This window comes from Mus caroli, unplaced genomic scaffold (assembly GCF_978045245.1).
Source record: "Mus caroli unplaced genomic scaffold, Mus_caroli_1 scaffold_1, whole genome shotgun sequence".
Classification (NCBI taxonomy): Eukaryota; Metazoa; Chordata; class Mammalia; order Rodentia; family Muridae; genus Mus; species Mus caroli.
Window position 1 is genome coordinate 147,823,692 of NW_028227256.1, and position 19,926 is coordinate 147,843,617.

At 38.1% G+C, this 19,926-nt stretch overlaps 1 protein-coding gene across 3 annotated transcripts in view; it reads left to right on the forward strand.

Annotated features, from left to right (window-relative positions):
- The window catches only part of Tpr (translocated promoter region, nuclear basket protein), a 59,521-nt gene that overhangs the window by 29,792 nt on the left and 9,803 nt on the right, over window positions 1-19,926 (forward strand). For all 3 annotated transcript variants that reach the window (XM_021154820.3, XM_029482354.2, XM_029482349.2), the window contains exons 25-44: window positions 136-252; window positions 561-764; window positions 873-1,057; window positions 1,749-1,896; window positions 2,800-2,937; window positions 4,018-4,149; window positions 5,451-5,581; window positions 6,743-6,953; window positions 7,937-8,080; window positions 8,541-8,739; window positions 9,769-9,974; window positions 10,178-10,239; window positions 11,040-11,248; window positions 13,054-13,326; window positions 14,131-14,279; window positions 14,824-14,907; window positions 16,549-16,743; window positions 17,530-17,664; window positions 17,906-17,996; window positions 19,535-19,719. In XM_021154820.3, coding sequence (XP_021010479.1) covers window positions 136-252; window positions 561-764; window positions 873-1,057; window positions 1,749-1,896; window positions 2,800-2,937; window positions 4,018-4,149; window positions 5,451-5,581; window positions 6,743-6,953; window positions 7,937-8,080; window positions 8,541-8,739; window positions 9,769-9,974; window positions 10,178-10,239; window positions 11,040-11,248; window positions 13,054-13,326; window positions 14,131-14,279; window positions 14,824-14,907; window positions 16,549-16,743; window positions 17,530-17,664; window positions 17,906-17,996; window positions 19,535-19,719 — 3,198 coding nt within the window. The remainder of the gene's footprint in view (window positions 1-135; window positions 253-560; window positions 765-872; window positions 1,058-1,748; window positions 1,897-2,799; window positions 2,938-4,017; window positions 4,150-5,450; window positions 5,582-6,742; window positions 6,954-7,936; window positions 8,081-8,540; window positions 8,740-9,768; window positions 9,975-10,177; window positions 10,240-11,039; window positions 11,249-13,053; window positions 13,327-14,130; window positions 14,280-14,823; window positions 14,908-16,548; window positions 16,744-17,529; window positions 17,665-17,905; window positions 17,997-19,534; window positions 19,720-19,926) is intronic.

The following is a 19,926-nucleotide window of genomic DNA, read 5'->3' on the forward strand; positions in this document are numbered from 1 at the left end:
TTTTGCAGATAGTAGCCAGAGTTAAAAACTGTAGATTATATCAGATTATAGCTGTATTCAATTTACTTAAGTGGATTGTTTAATGTCTTAAGTATTTTCCCAGATTGTAATTAACTGTGGCTTACTCTTGTTTAGTTAAGTGAATTGAAGAAAACACTGTCTACTGTTCAGAATGAAGTACAAGAAGCTCTTCAGAGAGCAAGCACAGCTTTAAGTAATGAACAGCAAGCCAGGCGTGACTGTCAGGAACAAGTAAGTGTTCTTCTCATAGTTTCTGAGCAGTGTGTTTTAAGCCTCAGGTTGGATTCCAGCTTCCAGACATGTGAAAGCCCAGTGCTGTGGGAGGCGGAAGGTTGTAGGGTTGCTGGCTACCAGAAGGGTGCAGTGAGAGACCCTGTCTGAAAATAATAGACAGAGAGCTCTAGAGCAGGACACCCAAAGTCCTTTAGCCTTCACGCATGTGCATATATAACAGAAATATTGTGTGTGTGTGTATGTGTGTGTAAAAGTATTAATTTGTGGATTTTAATCTTTATCGATGGGGGAATTGTTAATTGCAGGCTAAAATCGCTGTGGAAGCCCAGAATAAGTATGAGAGAGAATTGATGCTACATGCTGCTGATGTCGAAGCTCTGCAAGCTGCCAAGGAACAGGTTTCAAAAATGACATCAATCCGTCAGCATTTGGAAGAAACAACTCAGAAAGCAGAATCCCAGCTGTTGGAATGTAAAGCATCTTGGGAAGAGAGAGAGAGAGTGTTGAAGGTAATGTTGTAGGTCGCAGTAGAATGTTCTGAAGAAAGGAAAGGGTTTCTTATGTTTGTTTTTTCCTGTACATTTGGGAAAACATTATGATGGACCCTTGGCTTGTAGGATGAAGTTTCCAAAAGTGTGTCTCGCTGTGAAGATCTAGAGAAACAAAACCGACTACTTCATGATCAAATCGAAAAATTAAGTGACAAGGTGGTCACCTCTATGAAGGATGTTGTGCAAGCACCATTAAATATATCTCTCAATGAAGAAGGGAAATCTCAAGAACAAATTTTAGAAATTCTTAGGTAAGTCAACTACATTCTTACAGTGGCCCAGTAATAAGGAAGGCATAACGTAGTGCTGCACAGCTCACTCAGCCTCAGTTGGCCAAGGAACCTAGTGCTCATTGTTGATACTGAGATTAAATCAGTGCTTTTAAAGGTTGAATCTCACAGGAAGAACTTGAGCTGGCTTTTCTGAGAAACTAAAGATAAAGTCCAGCTCTGCGTGGTGAGAAGGGCACATCTGTAATCCTGGCACCTAGAAGGCCAAGGTGGGAACTGGCCATTCCAGGACAGCCTGGGCTACATAACAAGATCCCATTTCACAAAAGGAAAGGGAAACTAGATGTCTCAAATTATTTTAAAGATATTTTTTTTTCCTCACTAACCCCAGCTGCTTCTCCCTCTCAAGTGTTGGGAATGATTATGGGTGTGTGTCATTGGACACAGCCTAAAGATAATCTATTTTTAATTGTTTATTCACTTATTATTACTGAGTGTTTGTGTGCATGCATGTCATGCACAAGTACTGTTACTTCCTTAGCCGTTTTGTAGGCCCAGAATAATATGTTTCTAATGCTACTATCTAAGCCCAAAAGTAATCTGTCGTTGAAATATGAAAGTGAATACTAAAATGATGCATTTTGTTGTCTTAGTAATTCTCCAAGTTTTAAAACACTAGACTTTTCTAAAATTTTAACATGCCTTCTTGTAGATTTATTCGACGAGAAAAAGAAATTGCTGAAACTAGGTTTGAGGTGGCTCAGGTTGAGAGTCTGCGGTATCGACAAAGAGTTGAACTGCTAGAACGGGAGTTGCAAGAACTGCAGGATAGCCTGAATGCGGAAAGGGAAAAGGTGCAGGTATGTCCATACACCAAGCTTAAAGAAGGAAAGCTCATGTGTTTCTACCATGATACACTAATTTGAGCACTCATCCTAAAGCTGTAAATTTAGCATCTGTCCAGTATTGCCGAGTTGTGTGGTGATTAGAAGCTCTGTTGTAGACGTCTGGTTTGAAATTCTGCTTCCATAGGATTAGCTCGGTATGCTGAACATTGCTTATCTTCCCTGATCTTAGTCTCCTTGTCTGTAGGTGAGAGGTAGGATTGAGATTGTGCATGCGAATCATTTAGACTGTAGTATACACTATATAAAATTCCAGCTTTCTAATCTTTTGCAGCTGCTGTATATAAATAAATACATTGAGATTCGTTCTAAAATAAAATTCTAGAGTCATTCTAGAATAGATTGAAACTAAGAAATTAAACTAAAAATTTTTCATCAAATAAGCAAATTTAAAAAAAAAAAGTGAAAAAGTAACAAGTAGAGAAAGAAAATGAGGTCTATTGTGAGATGTCTGTAGTGAGCTCACCATGGTAACTCCAAGCACTGGTGGCTCTCAACTCACTGCTGAGTCCATGAGCTCACTTACTGTGCCATCCTAGAGTAACATAACTAAATGCTCAGACTCCTGAGCAGGTGTGAGAAGGGCAAAGCCAGGAGTCAAAGTGACAGTACTTTAGAAAAAAATACCTGGAGCGCTGCTGCGTCTCTGCTGGCAGCATTTGTAGTCCTTTTTTCTTTAAGTCTCTCACATTTATTCAAACTCATTTGAAATTAACATGCCTAAGGAAAATAACCTGCAAGCTTTCATTAAAGTTGAAATTTAAATTCTCTATACTTTTTATTGGGAAGATTAGAACTGGTAGGAAAAAGGCGAGTCTGAGTGCTGGTTGTTGATCTATGTGTTTGTCACTGTTTCAGGTAACTGCAAAAACAATGGCGCAACATGAAGAGCTGATGAAGAAAACTGAAACAATGAACGTTGTTATGGAGACCAACAAGATGCTACGGGAGGAAAAGGAAAGGCTCGAACAGAACCTACAACAAATGCAAGCCAAGGTTTGTGCCTTACCAGCTGAGCGCAGAAGCCCTTATTATTTATAAAGATACAGATTGCCACACCCACTCCAGGAGTGACTCGAGTGACAGGCCCAGAAGCTTGGACACAGTTCCGAGGCAAAAAGTTCACAGAAACTTAGTCACCTGGAACCGGGGCATCCTGTATAACGAGTGCTCCAACTCTGTCCTTGCTTTAGTCGAGAACGGATCTGTGTGCTTTCCTTCAATATTGTTTTATTATGAGTGCCTCTAAGGATTGATTTTTCACATATAGCTAAGTTAGATTAGCCTCCTCCAGTGTCCCTATGTCCTAGGCAGTCCTTGAGCCAATCCTGGGCTTGGAATTCAGTAAGAATGTTACCTAATCAGTAACGTTCAGAATTAGCTCTAGTATTGTAAGGGAGAAAGAAATTAGGCTTTACAATTTACTTGAATAGAGCTAGAAATCTCAGTCTACATAGTAAATACTTAGAACAGTAATAGCCGAGTCACTCCCATACACAGGGATTTACAATGGCCTAGGAGGAAGGAAGGTTGTGGTTTTAGGAGGAGCTGGGAGTATTGTACTATTCATGAAAGGGTTAGTAGTAAGAACTCCCCTGGTGCATGTTTTTCACTAGGTCTGGAGGAATAGCATAAGTAGGTATGTACTAAGGGACCCCTGGTGGTGGGTTTAACAATAGACTAGCATTGCATCAGACCTTTCACCTGGCTCCTGTAAATAGCTGATTTTACTTAGGGCTGATGTTACCTCTGTTGGAAACCTTGCCTGGTTCCTGCCAGTCATTTTGTATGCATTTTTTGTTTTGTGTCAGATAATCTCAATGTACCTCGTCTGACCTTAGTGTATCACTTAACTTCTTTGTTTTCTGTAATATATAAAAGTCTTATGCTCACTTTGACAAATTACATTCAGATACAACACCCCTTTGTCTGTATTTGTTTGTCACTTTTCACTGAATCCCTGACTACCTGTACGGGACTCTGATTTTCCCCGAGGAGCAAGGGGCCCAACTGAGGCCAGTCCGCAGCACAGATTAATTTACCATTTGTTATAAACATACCTGGGACTCTTTTCAGGTGAGGAAACTGGAGTTAGACATTTTACCCTTACAAGAAGCCAATGCTGAGCTGAGTGAGAAAAGCGGCATGCTCCAGGCAGAAAAGAAGCTACTGGAAGAGGATGTTAAGCGTTGGAAAGCACGGAACCAGGTGAGTACAGTTAGCCATTTACTGACACAGAAATGAGCATCAGCAGTGTAAGAATTAGAGATGTTAAAGAGTTGTGAAACTAGTGAAAATTGCATTCACCATGAGAAGACTAATAGTTATACACACAAGTATATGGCATGTTAGAGCCCACTTTTTTAACATCACTAATGTTTTATATATTATTTAAAGTTCTTGTCATTCTAAGTGACAAGAGCACACATAAAATACATTTATGTGTGAAAATACATATATATTTTATTGCAGAACTTTTAGAAAATATGTTCACTGGGCCTTTGGGGATGAGACCATATAGCATAGTGCATTTAGTGAGAAGTCTACCTTGAAAATACTAGTTATGTAGCGTGTGACCTCCATGCGAGTTTTCTAACTTTACTAGACTAGTTTTCTTCATTTGCAGGGCGTGGTGGCGCACGCCTTTGATCCCAGCACTCGGGAGGCAGAGGCAGGAGGATTTCTGAGTTCGAGGCCAGCCTGGTCTACAAAGTGAATTCCAGTATAACCAGAGCTATATAGAGAAACCCTGTCTCAAAAAAAACCAAACAAACCAAAAAAAAAAAAAAAAAAAAAAAGAATATGGCTCTTAAAGCAGTGGGTTTTTGGGGGGAGGGGGGACTTTTGGGATAGCATTGGAAATGTAAATGAAAAAAATACCTAATTTTAAAAAAAAAAAAAATGTTTTTGGTGACAGAAATTAAACTCAGTTTCTCTGATACCGAGAAATTCTGTAGAATGGTAACCATTTAGGGATAAAGAAATATTTCAGAATTTCAGAGCACCTTTATTCTTCATTTTGCTCTTTGTAGACACACAATGAGGAAAGTCCAGTGAGATGGCTAATTGCAGTCTGGCCTGAAGACCTAAACTTAAGTCTTCAGAGCCAACATAAAGACAGTGAAAACTGACTTTCACAAGTTGACTTCCACATGTGTTTAATGGCATGTGCGCGTGCACATACAAATACACACACTCACTCACATAAACATACACACACATTACATGCACAATAACATACTAAATGTTAAAAGAAAAAAAGAAACTTAAGATTCGTTCAAGTTCATTCACAGCTCTGAAAAATGATAAACAGTTAATAAAATTTGATGTTGTTTTGCCCGTCTATCTTGGCTAGATTTTGCTCTCCTAATTAAAACTTCAAACATGCTGTTTTGATACTTACTACTCTGTAGGCAAGACAGTTAAAGTGAATAAACTAGATTTTTAATCACTTTATTATAGCACGTTGTGTTTAGATAACCTGACAGTATGCACTTCTATTTTTCTAGCAACTAATAAATCAACAGAAAGATCCAGATACAGAAGAATATCGAAAGTTGCTTTCTGAAAAGGAAATTCACACTAAGAGAATCCAACAGCTAAATGAAGAAGTTGGAAGGCTTAAGGCTGAAATTGCAAGGTATTAGGGATGAACGTTTTAAATTATATGTAGTGCACGATTTTCCCCATGAGATGAGGTCTCTCTGTAGCCCAGAGTATCCTAGGTCTAGTCCATGTGTAACCCAGGGTGGGCTTGAACTCAGTGTTCCCCTCTCAAGTGCTGAATGACAATATGTTCTCTGTGATCCTGATGTGCTCCTGGTTCATAGAAAGGTAAAAGCCCTTCGCTGCGGCTCTTTGCCTCTGTTTCTTTTCAGTAAGGCAACAAAACATTGAATTCTTTGTGTCCATATATCAAGGTTTTTTTCTTGAGTATTTAAAAGCTACATGTTGTACCTCTAAAGCTAATTTCTTTTCTAACAATTGATAGTCAATAACGTACGTACAATTTATGTTTTTGTTTTTCTGTTAATAGCCTCTTTATGAAAGTCTATAAAGCTTTTGTTGTTTTTTAATTGTGCTAATCCTGTCTCTTATTGAAAACTTTATAGCTTACAAATCTCTGTTACATGTTTTTTTCTTTATTCCAAACAGTATTTTGGCATGCTCAGTATGAGAGATACTATTTCTTAAAAAATAAATAAATAAAAAGAAAGAAAGAGAGAGAGAGAGAGAGAGAGAAAGAGAGAGAGAAAGAAAGAGAGAAAGAAAGAAAGAAAGAAAGAAAGAAAGAAAGAAAAGGAAATTCAAAAAGCTTGAGTTCATAATTGTACAAAGTTGGAATTAGCTGTTGCTCTTTTTAGGTTGTCTTGCTATGAAAGTTCAGTTCATTACATGTACAGTAGGAGAAACTATATAGAATACTAACAGTTGTGCATCAAGAAGAATATGTGAGGAAACTGTATATAGGCTTTAAGCCCCAGCTGACAAAGTTCCTCTGCCCCTTATGGGAAACCTGGAGACTCTCTGACCTACAGAGAACCCTTGGTCGCATGTCTAGTGAGACTGAGTGCCACCACTTGAGGACTTCACTTAGCACTTCAGTGTTTCTTCAGAACTGGATTAGACCTGTGTAATAAGGTCTAATAAAAGACCAAAATCATAAAGTACATGTCTTTGAGGTGGAGGGAATTTTAATTAGAAAGCTATTATTAATTAAAGCAGTACTTAAGCTGAAAATCTGCCAAGCATTGTGTATTTAGTTCTTTTAAGAAACCTCTTCTCTTTTTTTTTTTCAAAGATCAAATGCATCCTTGACTAACAACCAGAATTTAATCCAGAGTCTGAGGGAAGACTTAAGTAAAGCACGGACTGAAAAGGAAGGCATTCAGAAAGATTTGGATGCCAAAATAATTGATATACAGGAAAAGGTCAAAACAATCACTCAAGTCAAGAAAATTGGACGCAGGTACAAGACTCAGTTTGAAGAACTGAAAGCGCAACAAAATAAGGTATTTTGAGGAAATGTGATCCCCAGCCCTAATTTTGACTGTTAATGGTTTTTAGTCTTAACTCATAGAAGTACAGTGATATATTTATTTGGTTTTAAGTTACTATTAACCTTTTTTCTTTTTTTTTTTTCTTTTCTTTTTTTTTCTTTTGGAGATAGAGTAGGGAAGGCTGGCCTGAAACTTAGCCTGCTGTTGTCTCTCAGATGCTGGGATTAAAGGTGTACACTATCATGCCTGGCCTTTTTATATTTCTAATACTGTTTCTTTGCAAAGCTGATTTCAGAACTGTATAGTTACACTTTCTCGTGACCCAGTATCATTGTGTTTAGGGGATACAGGCCCATCGCTGCGGAGAAGGCGTGACTTTGAGGGTTTTTGGCAGGAACATGGGAACATGCTCCTGCATTTTCCCTCTACAGAACAGGCTGTATCTCCCCCTTCTCAGTTACTAATTCTTTCTGAGAAAACCCTCACAGATTCACCCTAGGTGGGCATATCAGTGTCTCACTCAAGTGTTTGTTACCTTAATCCAGTTGACAGTCCAGAATTAACCATCACATTGGCTCATTGTTAATTAAAGTTAAGGATATGCGTTTTTACAACTAATAGATTTTATATCATTTTAGATAAGTTGTGCATGATAACTATCAATGCTTTTAATCCTTTTTGTATTTGTTAGCACTTTAGTATGTTTATCTTGGCATAGAACTTTCCCAAGTGTGTCATTTGCATATGCTATCATGTCACTCTTTTCCGACTGAATCATCGTTAGGGAGTTGTTCTGTGTCTGAGTGCATTTACAAAGTGCCATCTCTAATGTCTACTTGTATGGATAGCCATAACTCATTCCCTGATTCTGAACACTGAAATTGTTCTGTAGAAATTCGTTTTTGAGTGCTCTTATAAGTAATTTTGAACATTTAGGATTGTCTCTTAAGTTGCAGCAGTAGAATTACTAAATAAATTACTACACACCATCTTAGGCCATGGAGACTTCCACTCAGTCTTCAGGAGACCATCAGGAGCAGCACATCTCTGTCCAGGAAATGCAGGAGCTCAAAGATACCCTCAGCCAGTCCGAAACAAAGACAAAGTCACTTGAGGGTCAAGTAGAGAATCTGCAGAAGGTAGGATTGTGAGGGCTATGGAAGGTTCCTAGTTCTCTCTGTAAGCCTCAGTAATAGGTTTAAACATTGACACACCCATTACCATTTAGAGCTTGTAAAAGTGTTCCAATAGTTTATAAAACACAAACTTTGAGGAACAACAATATGAACTAACCAGTACCCCCGGAGCTCGTGTCTCTAGCTGCATATGTATCAGAAGATGGCCTATCGGCCATCATTGGGAAGAGAGGCCCCTTGGTCTTGCAAACTTTATATGCCTCAGAACGGGAGACCGACAGGGCCAAGAAGTGGGAGTGGGTGGGTAGGGGAGTGGCGGGGGAGGGTCTGGGGGACTTTTGGGATAGCATTTGAAATGTAAATGAAGAAAATACCTAATTAAAAATAAATAAATTTTTTTTAAAAACCCACAAACTTTGAACTGATTTGAGTTATGTGATACTTTTTTTTTTTTCTTAAAAAGACATTATCTGAAAAAGAGACAGAAGCAAGAAGTCTCCAGGAACAGACGGTGCAGCTTCAGTCTGAACTGTCACGCCTTCGTCAGGACCTCCAGGATAAAACCACAAAGGAGGAGCAGCTCCTACAGCAAATGAATGAAAAGCATGAAAAAACTTGGAAGGCACTTACACTAGCCAAATCAAGAATTGCACACCTATCTGGTAATTTCGTGTATCCTATACACACACCCACACAGACAAAAAGCGAGTGTTACCTACTCTGGAAGTTGAGTCATGGATAGTTGCAAGCCACTAGATAGGTGTTGGGAATCAAACTTGACTCCTAGAAGAACAGCTAGTACTCTTTAAACCATCCATCTCTCTAGCCTTGGAAAATACAATTTTCAAATGATGTGTTTGCTGTACTTACAAAGAGCACTGGTAGCTTGGAGTACTGTTCCCCTTTGTGACCATATGGAACAGTTCTACCTGTGACGTTCTTTAAGTCCAGATTGCTGCCTACCTGCTTTGTAAACAACACAGAATGTTTTCTTACCAGCCTAAGGGTGTTTCTGTACTTTTAGTTGAGTACTCCCATGGACTTCCTGGAGAGTGAGTGGTATATCACATGCGTAAGGTTCCCAGTTAAACAGCAGGTCACTCTGCTTTTCCTGTCTGATTATTTTTTATGATATCTAAGGTTTATCTTACAGCGACTTCAAAAAAAATACAGTTTTGATTTTTTTTTTTTTTTTTTTGAGGGTCGGGGGGTGGGGGGAAGGATGGTTTGAGACCAATTGTTTCTCTGTATAACAGCCTTGGCTATCCTAGAAATTGCTTTGTAGACCAGGCTGGTCTCCAGCTCACAAGAGATATGCCTGCCTCCTGAGTATTAGGACTAAAGGTGTACACCACTACACCTGGCGTCACTGGTCTACTTTTTTATTATATACTATATAAATTGTATGATGTGAATGTTTTATAATTCCTAGTAACGAATAATATTCATATATGAACAAGCTCCTGGTAAAGTTAATTTACATTAACTTAAATTTTTTAGGATAATTTACATATTTTTATGCTGGAGTAAGTAATAAACATAGATCTGTTTAGAAATTTGCTTACTGAGATATAGGTAGTGAGTGTATCAGAACTAATATATAGCATAGGGCAGGATGTAATGCTAACTGTACATGCCATTTAATTGCATAATGTTTCTGATGTCTGGTTATATTTACATGCTTATTTTAGGTGTGAAAGATCAGCTGACTAAAGAAAACGAAGAGCTTAAACAAAGGAACGGAGCTCTAGATCAGCAGAAAGATGAGCTTGATGTCCGAATGACTGCGCTTAAGTCCCAGTATGAAGGTCGGATTAGTCGCTTAGAGAGAGAGCTCAGAGAGCATCAAGAGCGACACCTTGAGCAGAGGGATGAGCCTCAAGAACCCACTAATAAGGTGACTGCTGATTGCGCTTACATGACAAACCACTTGTGACTTGTGTATATTTTATTTGGAAGTGCCTGGTTTTTAGGAGTCTGTTAGAATTTGGACTAAAATTTCAAATATACAGACAGTTGATAATAAATAGTCTTAACATCTTTGTTCAGTGGACTTTTGGGTGTAATAAACACAGAAGTTAATGCTTTTCTTCTTTATAGGCTCCAGAACAGCAGAGACAAATCACACTGAAAACCACTCCAGCTTCTGGTGAAAGAGGAATGTGAGTTTTAGTTCTTTTATAGTCTGCCTTTAAAGTTCCAAAAGAGTCAGGTGATGTAGTTTTCAAATCTTGTTATCAGTATGCTTTCATTCCTATGTCTAAAGCTGTAGTGACCAGAAACACCTTGTGGCTTAGTTTATAATTGGTTTATAAATAAGATAAGCTCCTACTCATGCATTATCATGTTCATAACAGCTATAAAAGTCTAGGCTGGGGTTGGAGAGATGATGGCTCACCACTGGCTGCACTTCCAGAGGACTTGGGCTTCATTCCCAGCACCTATGTACCTCACAACCATCCATAACTCCCAGGTCCAGAGGATCCAACACCGTCCAGTCTCACTGGGCACCAGGCACACACATGATGCCTAGACCTTCATGCAGACAAACATCCATATACATAAATCATAAAATAGTTTACAAATTTAAGTTCTGGGTTGAAAGTAACTCAACATTTAGGTGCTTTTTCTATATTGCCAGATTATACCACTCTGGAACATGCCCTATAGTTTTTAGTACTGAAATTCAAATCCTTTGTTAATAAATTTTAGGATTTCATGCCTAGAAAGTCAAAAGCTATATTCATTGTCTTTAAAAAAACTACCTATTTTAAACCTACCAAGTATATCCAAAATAGAGTTCAGAAAAAATAGTAAGATTTGAACTGGGTTAAGGTAATACCTGCTGAATAAGATATCACTTTAAATAGGGCATGCCTTCCTTTTTATAGGGTACATAGATTTTACAAGGGCTCATCAATTTAATTCTCACTGGGTTATTTTGGATTTTTCTTTCATTAAGTGCCAGCACATCAGACCCACCAACAGCCAATATCAAGCCAACTCCTGTTGTTTCTACTCCAAGTAAAGTGACAGCTGCAGCTATGGCTGGGAATAAGTCGACACCCAGGGCAAGTATTCGCCCAATGGTTACACCTGCAACGGTGACAAATCTGACCACTACCCCAACAGCCACCGTAATGCCTACTACACAGGTGGAGTCACAGGAAGGTGAGTGAAAGAACACATCTGATTGGCTGACTGCTTGTATGCATTTCTTTTGAGAGGATAAGAGCTGTAAGGGTAAGTGTAGCATATAAAGTCTAAGTCAGATCATGCATGACAAAAGTAGTGAATATTTTGAAGTGTATGATTCCTAGAACACTTGTGCTTGGGGTTTTTCCCCCCAATAGTCATCAAACTCAGGTAAGTGGTTTTTGACTAACCTACATTCTCAGCCCTGTTTATTTTTGAGTCCAGGCTGGTCTTCAACTCATGATTTTTCTGCCTCATAAACATGTGCCATGTGGCTGCCCAAGATACATATTGTAAATACAGTAAATTTCTTCCTTCTCTTCTGCTGTTCTTTTCTTTAAGCTAACAAAGAGGGAAAATATATTCCCAACATCCATCGCTTTGCTTTCTGGAACCACGTGTTCTCTTCTAATGACTAAGATATATGCTATGAAATCCATTTTGAAAAACCATAGTATAAAATTGCTCTTTCAAATTGAATATCATCCTTTCACCGAAGCTCCCTGCACTTTCTGATGCTTTCTCTTACTCTCTTCCCATTGAATTGTAGTAATTTAATCATTGAACTTGATTTCACGTGTACTTTTCAATCTACTATATTGGGAATCAGAGTTTCATTTTCTTCGTTGTTCAATCTCTTTCCTTAACGTTAAAGTAGATGTTCAATAAAAGGTTTGCAAGATCTTAAACTGCTTTGACGTGTTAGAATTGAGTAAATGTACAGGTAGTTGTTGGTGTCATATACCTTTTATCTCATCAGAAGGAGAGGTAGGCAGGTAGGTATCTAGTTCAAGGCCAACCAAAGTTCTATAGAAAGACCATGTCCCCAACAATGTGTCTTAGTCAGGGTTTCTACTCCTGCACAGAACATCATGACCAAGAAGCAAGTTGGGAAGGAAAGGGTTTATTCAGCTTACACTTTCACATTGCTATTCATCACCAAAAGAAGTCAGGACTGGAACTCAAGCAGGTCAGGAAGCAGGAGCTGATGCAGAGGCCATGGAAGGATGTTCCTTACTGGCTTGCTTCCCCTGGCTTGCTCAGCTTGCTTTCTTACAGAACCCAGAGCTACCAGCCCAGGGATGGCACCACCCACAATGGGCTGAGCCCTCCACCCTTGGTTGAGAAAATGCCTTACAACTAGATCTCATGGAGGCATTTCCTCAAGGGAGGCTCCTTTATTTGTGGTAACTTCAGCCTGTGTCAAGTTGACACACAAAACCAGCCAGTACACAATGTATAATGTAAGCACTCCAAAAATATATATCCTCCATTCAATAAAAGATTAACAGATAGATTACCAAACTAAACTCTTTTTTTTTTTTTAGGACGGAGAAACTGGTTGGTTGGTTGGTTGGTTGGTTGGTTGGTTGGTTGGTTGGTTGGTTTTGGGCGGTTAAGGATCAAACCTTACGCATGTACAAACACTGTACCATTCACCTCTGAACCCATTTCCTGTTTTCATGGTGTCATTGTGATACCAGTTAAAAACAAAATTTCTCACCATGTTCAGCTTCTTAATATTAATTACATCTATTTATAATTTTATTAGACCAATAAATAGTACAACGCTTTCAAACATGTACTTACCCACCAAATATTACATACTGCTGTATTAGAGACATAGGCAGTACAATATATAACTTTTGTGCACATTTTTATGTATTAAATGGTAAGACATAGAAAAAAAGTTAATAAAATGTATGTTAAAGAATAAGGTAAAATAACTCAGTTTTGGTAGATTAGAAGGCATACTTACTAAATATTGTAATTATTTTCAGCTATGCAGTCAGAAGGGCCTGTGGAACATGTTCCAGTATTTGGAAACGCAAGTGGATCTGTTCGTTCTACTAGTCCTAATGTTCAGCCCTCCATTTCTCAGCCCATCCTAACTGTACAGCAGCAAACACAAGCTACAGCTTTTGTACAACCCACTCAACAGAGCCACCCGCAGATTGAGCCTACAAATCAAGAATTGTCCCCAAACATAGTTGAGGTAGTACAGAGTTCCCCAGTGGAGCGGCCATCTACTTCCACAGCAGTGTTTGGCACTGGTAAGATTTCATTTTAATATTTTCTGTTGTTTTATTTTTATGTCTATGGATGCTCTGTCTCTGTATATTTGGGTGTCATGTGCGAGCCTAGTGTCCACAGAGATCAAAGGAGGGCATCATATCCCCGGAAACTGTAGTGACAGGTATTGGGGACTGACTCTGGGTCCTCTTGAAGAGCATCAGTGCTCTTAACTGGTTGCTTAAGATGGCTAAGCCATCTTCTAGACTAGTAAGATTAAATTTTAAAATGAAGCTGCAGTAGACATATATGCTTCAAATCTTAGGTGCAATACATCTTGACTATTGCCTAAAACAATTTGCTTTCTATCCAGTGTTACTATGAAGAAAGTAAATATTTTTATTTAGTTTTAATCATATTTAACAGTAGATACAAGAACAGTTCAAATGTGTGCTTGATGTAGCTTAAAAATTACATTTATTGTAATAATTTAAATTATTAGAAAATAACATTCATATTTACTATTAGTTCAATTTCAGTTTTTATCATTAAGTAAAAGCCCTCCTACCCCCAGATATTTTGGGCTGTTTTTAAAGGGGAAAAATAGCCAACATATTATATGTAACTTAATGTGAATCCTGAAAATTAAAGCTGTTCATATTATTTAGCATATACAGTATGATTTTTCTTTATTTTTATAGAAAGTCCTATGTAAACTTTGTAAATAGCCATTTATCAGATGTGTCATACAGAGTTCTAGTTTTAAGACTGGTTCTAATATTATCTTTGTCTAAATGAAGTTACAATGATCTGACTTTTGAGGTTGAAATTGTATGATCTGAAAGTTTCAGCTACCCCAAGTTCCTCCTTGCCAAAGCGCACTCGGGAGGAGGAAGAGGACAGCACCATGGAAGCAGGAGACCAAGTCTCTGAGGACACAGTGGAAATACCTCTCCCGAAGAAGCTGAAGACAGTCACACCCGTTGGAACCGAGGTCTGTCACACTCCTGTGTAATTACCCTTGCATCAGCAGCTAAGAGCTAGCTGTCAGTCATACTCAATGTCAAATTAAGTTTTGGGAGATTATCCTAAAATTTCCTGAACTGTAGTTTTCACTTATAGCTAAGGTATTTTGCCATTATCACTTGGTTTATAGTCTTTGCATATCTTTTCATGAATTCCTTCCCATTTAATAAAAGCAGAAGCAAATTAAATTCTGCTTTTGTAAGGAAGTCTAGTCATTGGCATCTGCACATTGACATTACTTGCCATGTGATTTTAAGATTAAGGCTAGCCAAAATTACGTTCCTTCTCAACCATAGACTGTGATGAGTTAGGTTGTATAACAGTAATAATGCTAAATGTTATATGTGTGTATTCATTAATGTTCGTTGAAGAGGTATTTGAGTATGTTTATATAAACATTTGTGGCACAGCTTCATAGAATTGTCGACTTAACTTTTTAGAGAAACACTGGCAGAATGATGACGATTCATGTAGTTCACTGATTCAGTAAGAAATAACCTATTATGATTTAGGAAGAAGTTATGGCAGAAGAAAGTACTGATGGAGAGGCAGAAACTCAAGCCTATAATCAGGACTCTCAAGATTCCATTGGAGAAGTGAGTAAAAATATAAAACTATTAAAAATCAATTGTTTTGAGTAAATAAGAGTTAACTTTGACCTATTGAAACACTACTTGCTTTTTTGTTTGTTTGTTTGTTTTTTTGTTTTTGTTTTGTTTTGTTTTTCGAGATAGGGTTTCTCTGTGTAGTCCTGGCTGTCCTGGAACTAATTTTGTAGACCAGGTTGGCCTCGAACTCAGAAATCCGCCTGCCTCTGCCTCCCGAGTTCTGGGATTAAAGGCGTGCGCCACCACGCCCGGCTCACTACTTGCATTTTTAAATTTGTTTTGTTTTGCTTTTTGAGGCAAGTTTTTTTACCGTGTAGCCTAGGCTAGCCTTAAATTCAGACAGCCCTGCTTTTTTTAAGTGTTGGAATTACAGGCATATACTATCATGTCTGACACTGTATGCTTTAAAACAGGTTCTTAAATTTGTTTCTCTGATTTTATTGTTTGTTATTGTATATTGTTTTGTATTGATTGTTGTCGTTCATAAATTTCTTAACTCATAGATGCTACTTAATAATTTGGAAAAAAATAAATTTACTGAATACTTAAGCCAAATGATTCATTTTTTAAATCAGTGTCAGAAATTTTTGTTAATAGTTTATTTTAATAGCAAGCAAAATGTAGAAAGTAATTATGCAAAAAATTATTTTAGTATCTAGCATATGCTGAGTACTGAGTGTCCCTTATCCAGTACCAACAGCATTTCATGCAGACTTTGGCGTATTTGTCTAGAGACCAGCAAAAAGCACTGTTTGGGGTTACTGTCACTTGGTAATGTCGGTTTAGGCTGGTGTTCTGAGGACTTAATTAAGGCTTGAGCACTTTGGGTGCCATGGCTCACCTATGGAGCTGTCCTCCCAGCCTCCCCAGTTCTTGATATGCTTGTTTTTAGAGGAGGCTCTGAGAATGAACCTGATCTTTAGAATGCAGAGCTTTGGTTTATGCCAGTCTTTGCCACATATAGACTGAAAGGTTTAACCATCTGTAAATTATTTTTTATTTTTAATTCTTGTATATTTTTAATTAAAACATAATTATATCACTCTTCCTTTCTTCAGCCACTCCAACTTCTTCCATGTACCCCCTTCCCTATCAAAGTGATAACTTTTTCCCTGTTATTATTATTACATGTTCTATGTATGTATGCATACGTGCATACATGTACATATATATAAATAAAACCTACTGGGTCCCATTTTCACATTTTATATCTACATAAATTCAAGGTTTTGTGTATATTGGACAATCAGGTATGGGCTCATCCCTGGAATAGACTAACTCTACCTCTCAGCTGTCATCTCTTGCCTGTAGTTTCATTTCTCGTGGTGTGGCCCTGTGAGATACCCTTTTATTTACTTACTTGATTGATTGCTATATATTCCCGCTCCTTAACCTCCTCCCACTGCACCTCCTCTTCTTTCACGTGTTACACGTTTTAGGTTCCAGTTTTGGGGCTAAGGATAGTCAGTTTATGTGTGTATTGCAGTGTTTCAAAACATAATCAGTGTAATGGGGTAATATTAGTTTTTTGTTATGTTTTTTATTTTAAAACAATAGAAATATTTTAATTTATTCATTATGTATCCAGATTATTTCTAGTTTTGGTAAAGACCTTTTTAACTCTTAAAGGGAGTTACCCAGGGAGATTATACACCAATGGAAGACAGTGAAGAAACATCACAATCTCTACAAATCGATCTTGGACCACTTCAGTCAGATCAACAGACTACTTCCTCTCAAGATGGTCAAGGCAAAGGAGATGATGTAATTGTGATTGACAGTGATGATGAAGATGATGATGAAGAAAATGATGGCGAACATGAAGTGAGTTTAGTATTTATCAGCCTTCCTTCTGCTTCCCTTCCAGAGCTAGGGCTCAAAGCCAGTGCACTGTGCACATTGGCCTTGAGCTCTGGATCTTCTTACCTTTTACCTGTGTGCTGGTTTCAACCATTGTGCTTTAAGTCTTTGGTACTTCTAATATATCAAGTAGTGGATTCTCATTCCCAGTCAGTTTTATTAGATTATCAAGTTCTTTTATACAGATTAGTTCAGGAATGTAGTATTGTATATTAGAATTAAAAAGCCGATGGTGGATAATCAGTTTTTAAACATTTTGATTACCTTGTTTTGGCCGCATTATTTTGTTATTTATTAGAGGTAGGATCTTGGTGTATCATATAGCCCAAGCTTGCTGTGAAGTCTCAAAAATTCTGCTTCAGTCTTTTGAGTACTGGGATTATAGAAATGTATGGCCTGCCTAGCTTGTTTGTAAATGATTGCTGTGCCATTTAGGATTTGTTTTCAGATTTCATCTTTAGTCTTAATAAAAATGGCTATATGAATCTGATGGCCTGTGCTCTTGTTTCTGGAAATAAAAGAAGAAACAGGAGTTCATAGTTGTTTTTGTTTGTTTGTTTCTACTTTAGCACCCTGTACCATTTCCAAATCAATCATTTTCATTCTTTGAAATGTTACAGTTTTTTGTTTGTATTTTTGTTTTTTCCTTACTGTGGAGCCGTCAAAAGTCTTGAAACGCTCCTGTGTGCTAATTCTAAGTGTGCAAAAGGAGTGGCGTGCACTTTATTCACACTGGACATCTTCTTCTAGGATTATGAAGAGGATGAAGAAGAAGATGATGATGATGATGAAGATGACACGGGGATGGGAGATGAGGGTGAAGATAGTAATGAAGGAACTGGTAGTGCAGATGGTAATGATGGATATGAAGCTGATGATGCTGAGGTAACTGGTTAGAATTGGAACTGTCTCCTTAAGCACTGTGCTTAGAAAGCTTCCTGTTTTCCTGTCATATAGAAAAGCTTGTGTTACCAGGATAATAAAAGTCTTCATACCGTTGAAGTTTTGTTTGTTTGGCTGGCTTGGTTTGGTTTTCCTCTGGTTTGTTTGCTTTTAATCATTTGGTGTGGCTTTTTTTTGTAACCTAGTCATTTGATTTGCTTCAGTCATTACATTTTGTTCTTAGGGTGGTGATGGGACTGATCCAGGTACAGAAACAGAAGAAAGTATGGGTGGAGCTGAAAGTAATCAGAGAGCTGCTGATTCTCAAAACAGTGGTAAGAGCATTAGTCTTTCAGTAGAGTAGTCTGGTGGTAATATTTTTTAAACGAGAGTTGTATTTCTGATGTAGTACAGCTCTAGTAAATTGGTAACTAAGTGTTCTGCCCTCCTGATGTGGCCTATTAGATGCCATTATACTATCTGTCCACCTCATTGAACTATTGTGAAGGTCAAATGTCTTAGACTCTCTAATGTAGCATAAAGCCATTTGGAATAATTAAAGCAGGGATGGGTAGCAGCTCACAGCTAGAAGAGGTTGGTCCACCAAAACCATGTTTTAAGATTTGTATGTAGATGTGTCTTTAGATACTACCACTGAAGGTTTTTTCGCAAAAGATATTCTTAGCCATTTTTCCCCAAATATAACACATACAAGACTTCTTTTGGGAGGAGTGGGAATTTTTGTGTCGATCAAAATTAAGTTCTAGTAGTCTTTTTTTTTTTAAGTTCTAGTAGTCTTAAGGTTAGAGTTGGTCCATTTTCAAATTGTTTATAGGGCTAGAGAGATGGTTCAGTATTTTTTAAGAGCACTTGGCTCCTCTTGAAAAGGCACCAGATTCAGATCCTAGCACTCATGTGGAGCCCCACAGTGATCACCTTCCAGGTGACCTGTCACAGCCTCTGTGGACACCAGGCATGCGTATAGTAGTACACAGACATGCATGCAGGCAAAAGTCTATCTAAAAAAAAATAAAGTAAAAATAAGTTCTGTTTGTTAAGGTACTACTCTTGTGACTAGTTTTATTTGTCCCAAATTCTCAAACTAAATTTAAGTTAATAATTTGGATTATAGAAAAGTAAAGTGTTTTAAATACCAACTGTCAGGACAGGGTTCTGATTCTAGATCACATTTATAAACTATTCTCTGGCATCCTACATTTCATAGTGGAAGACAACAAGATCTAGATACCTGAGTAGTAATTGGAATTTGAAGTTTGGGAGAACCAAAATATAAAATTATTAACAGTGAGGCTTTTTCTTAGTCACCTTGATTGATTGACATGCTGCTTCTCTAGAAAGGGTTAAGTAGTTTGTGCACTGATGAAGAATAATATTGGACTAGAGAGATAACTCAGTGGTTAAGAGCACATATTGCTCTTTAATCAGCCTGAATTTAGTTTCTGTATTAGGTGGTATATAGCCATCTGTAACACATGCTGCAAGGGACCCACTCTCTTCCAGCTTCCATAGGCACACAGACACTCATAAGCACATTTAAACATTAAGAAAATATAGTAGCATAAGCCAAAATGTAGTAAATACATGCTTGATCAAATCCTGAGCAGAGTGCTTTCATCTGTCAAACGTTTGAGTCTTGAAGGGAGAGTGCTTACTTGCCTGCTTGTCTGTTAACCATCCAGAGTGAGGCAGAGGTAATCCCAGTATTCCTCAGGTAGGAGGAACTGAAGTTCAAGGCTAGCCTACTACATAGCAAGTTTGAAATGAGCCAGGACTCTGTGAGACCCTTGGAGGTTTAGGCCATGTGATTTCATAGTCTGGGCTTGGTTTCCAAACTGAAGTCTTTCTTCCATAGGTGAAGGAAATACAAGTGCAGCAGAGTCTTCGTTCTCTCAGGAGGTCGCCAGGGAACAGCAGCCCACGTCAGCGTCTGAGAGACAGACTCCGCAAGCACCACAGTCACCAAGGCGCCCACCACATCCTCTCCCCCCACGCCTGACCATTCACGCCCCACCTCAGGAGCTGGGACCACCAGTTCAGGTATTAAAAGAACCCAGCTTCTGAAAAAGCCACCTTGTAAATTCTCTTTTCCATCACATGGTCCTTCCTTCCTTCCTTCCAAATAGTAGAAGAATTTTTAATGTGTTGGCATGTTGTAAGATACTGCTTTTAATTGAAACTAATCTCCATTTTCTGAGTGTGAATGAGTTGGCATTTGAAGACTCAACTTGCTAAAAATTGTATAGT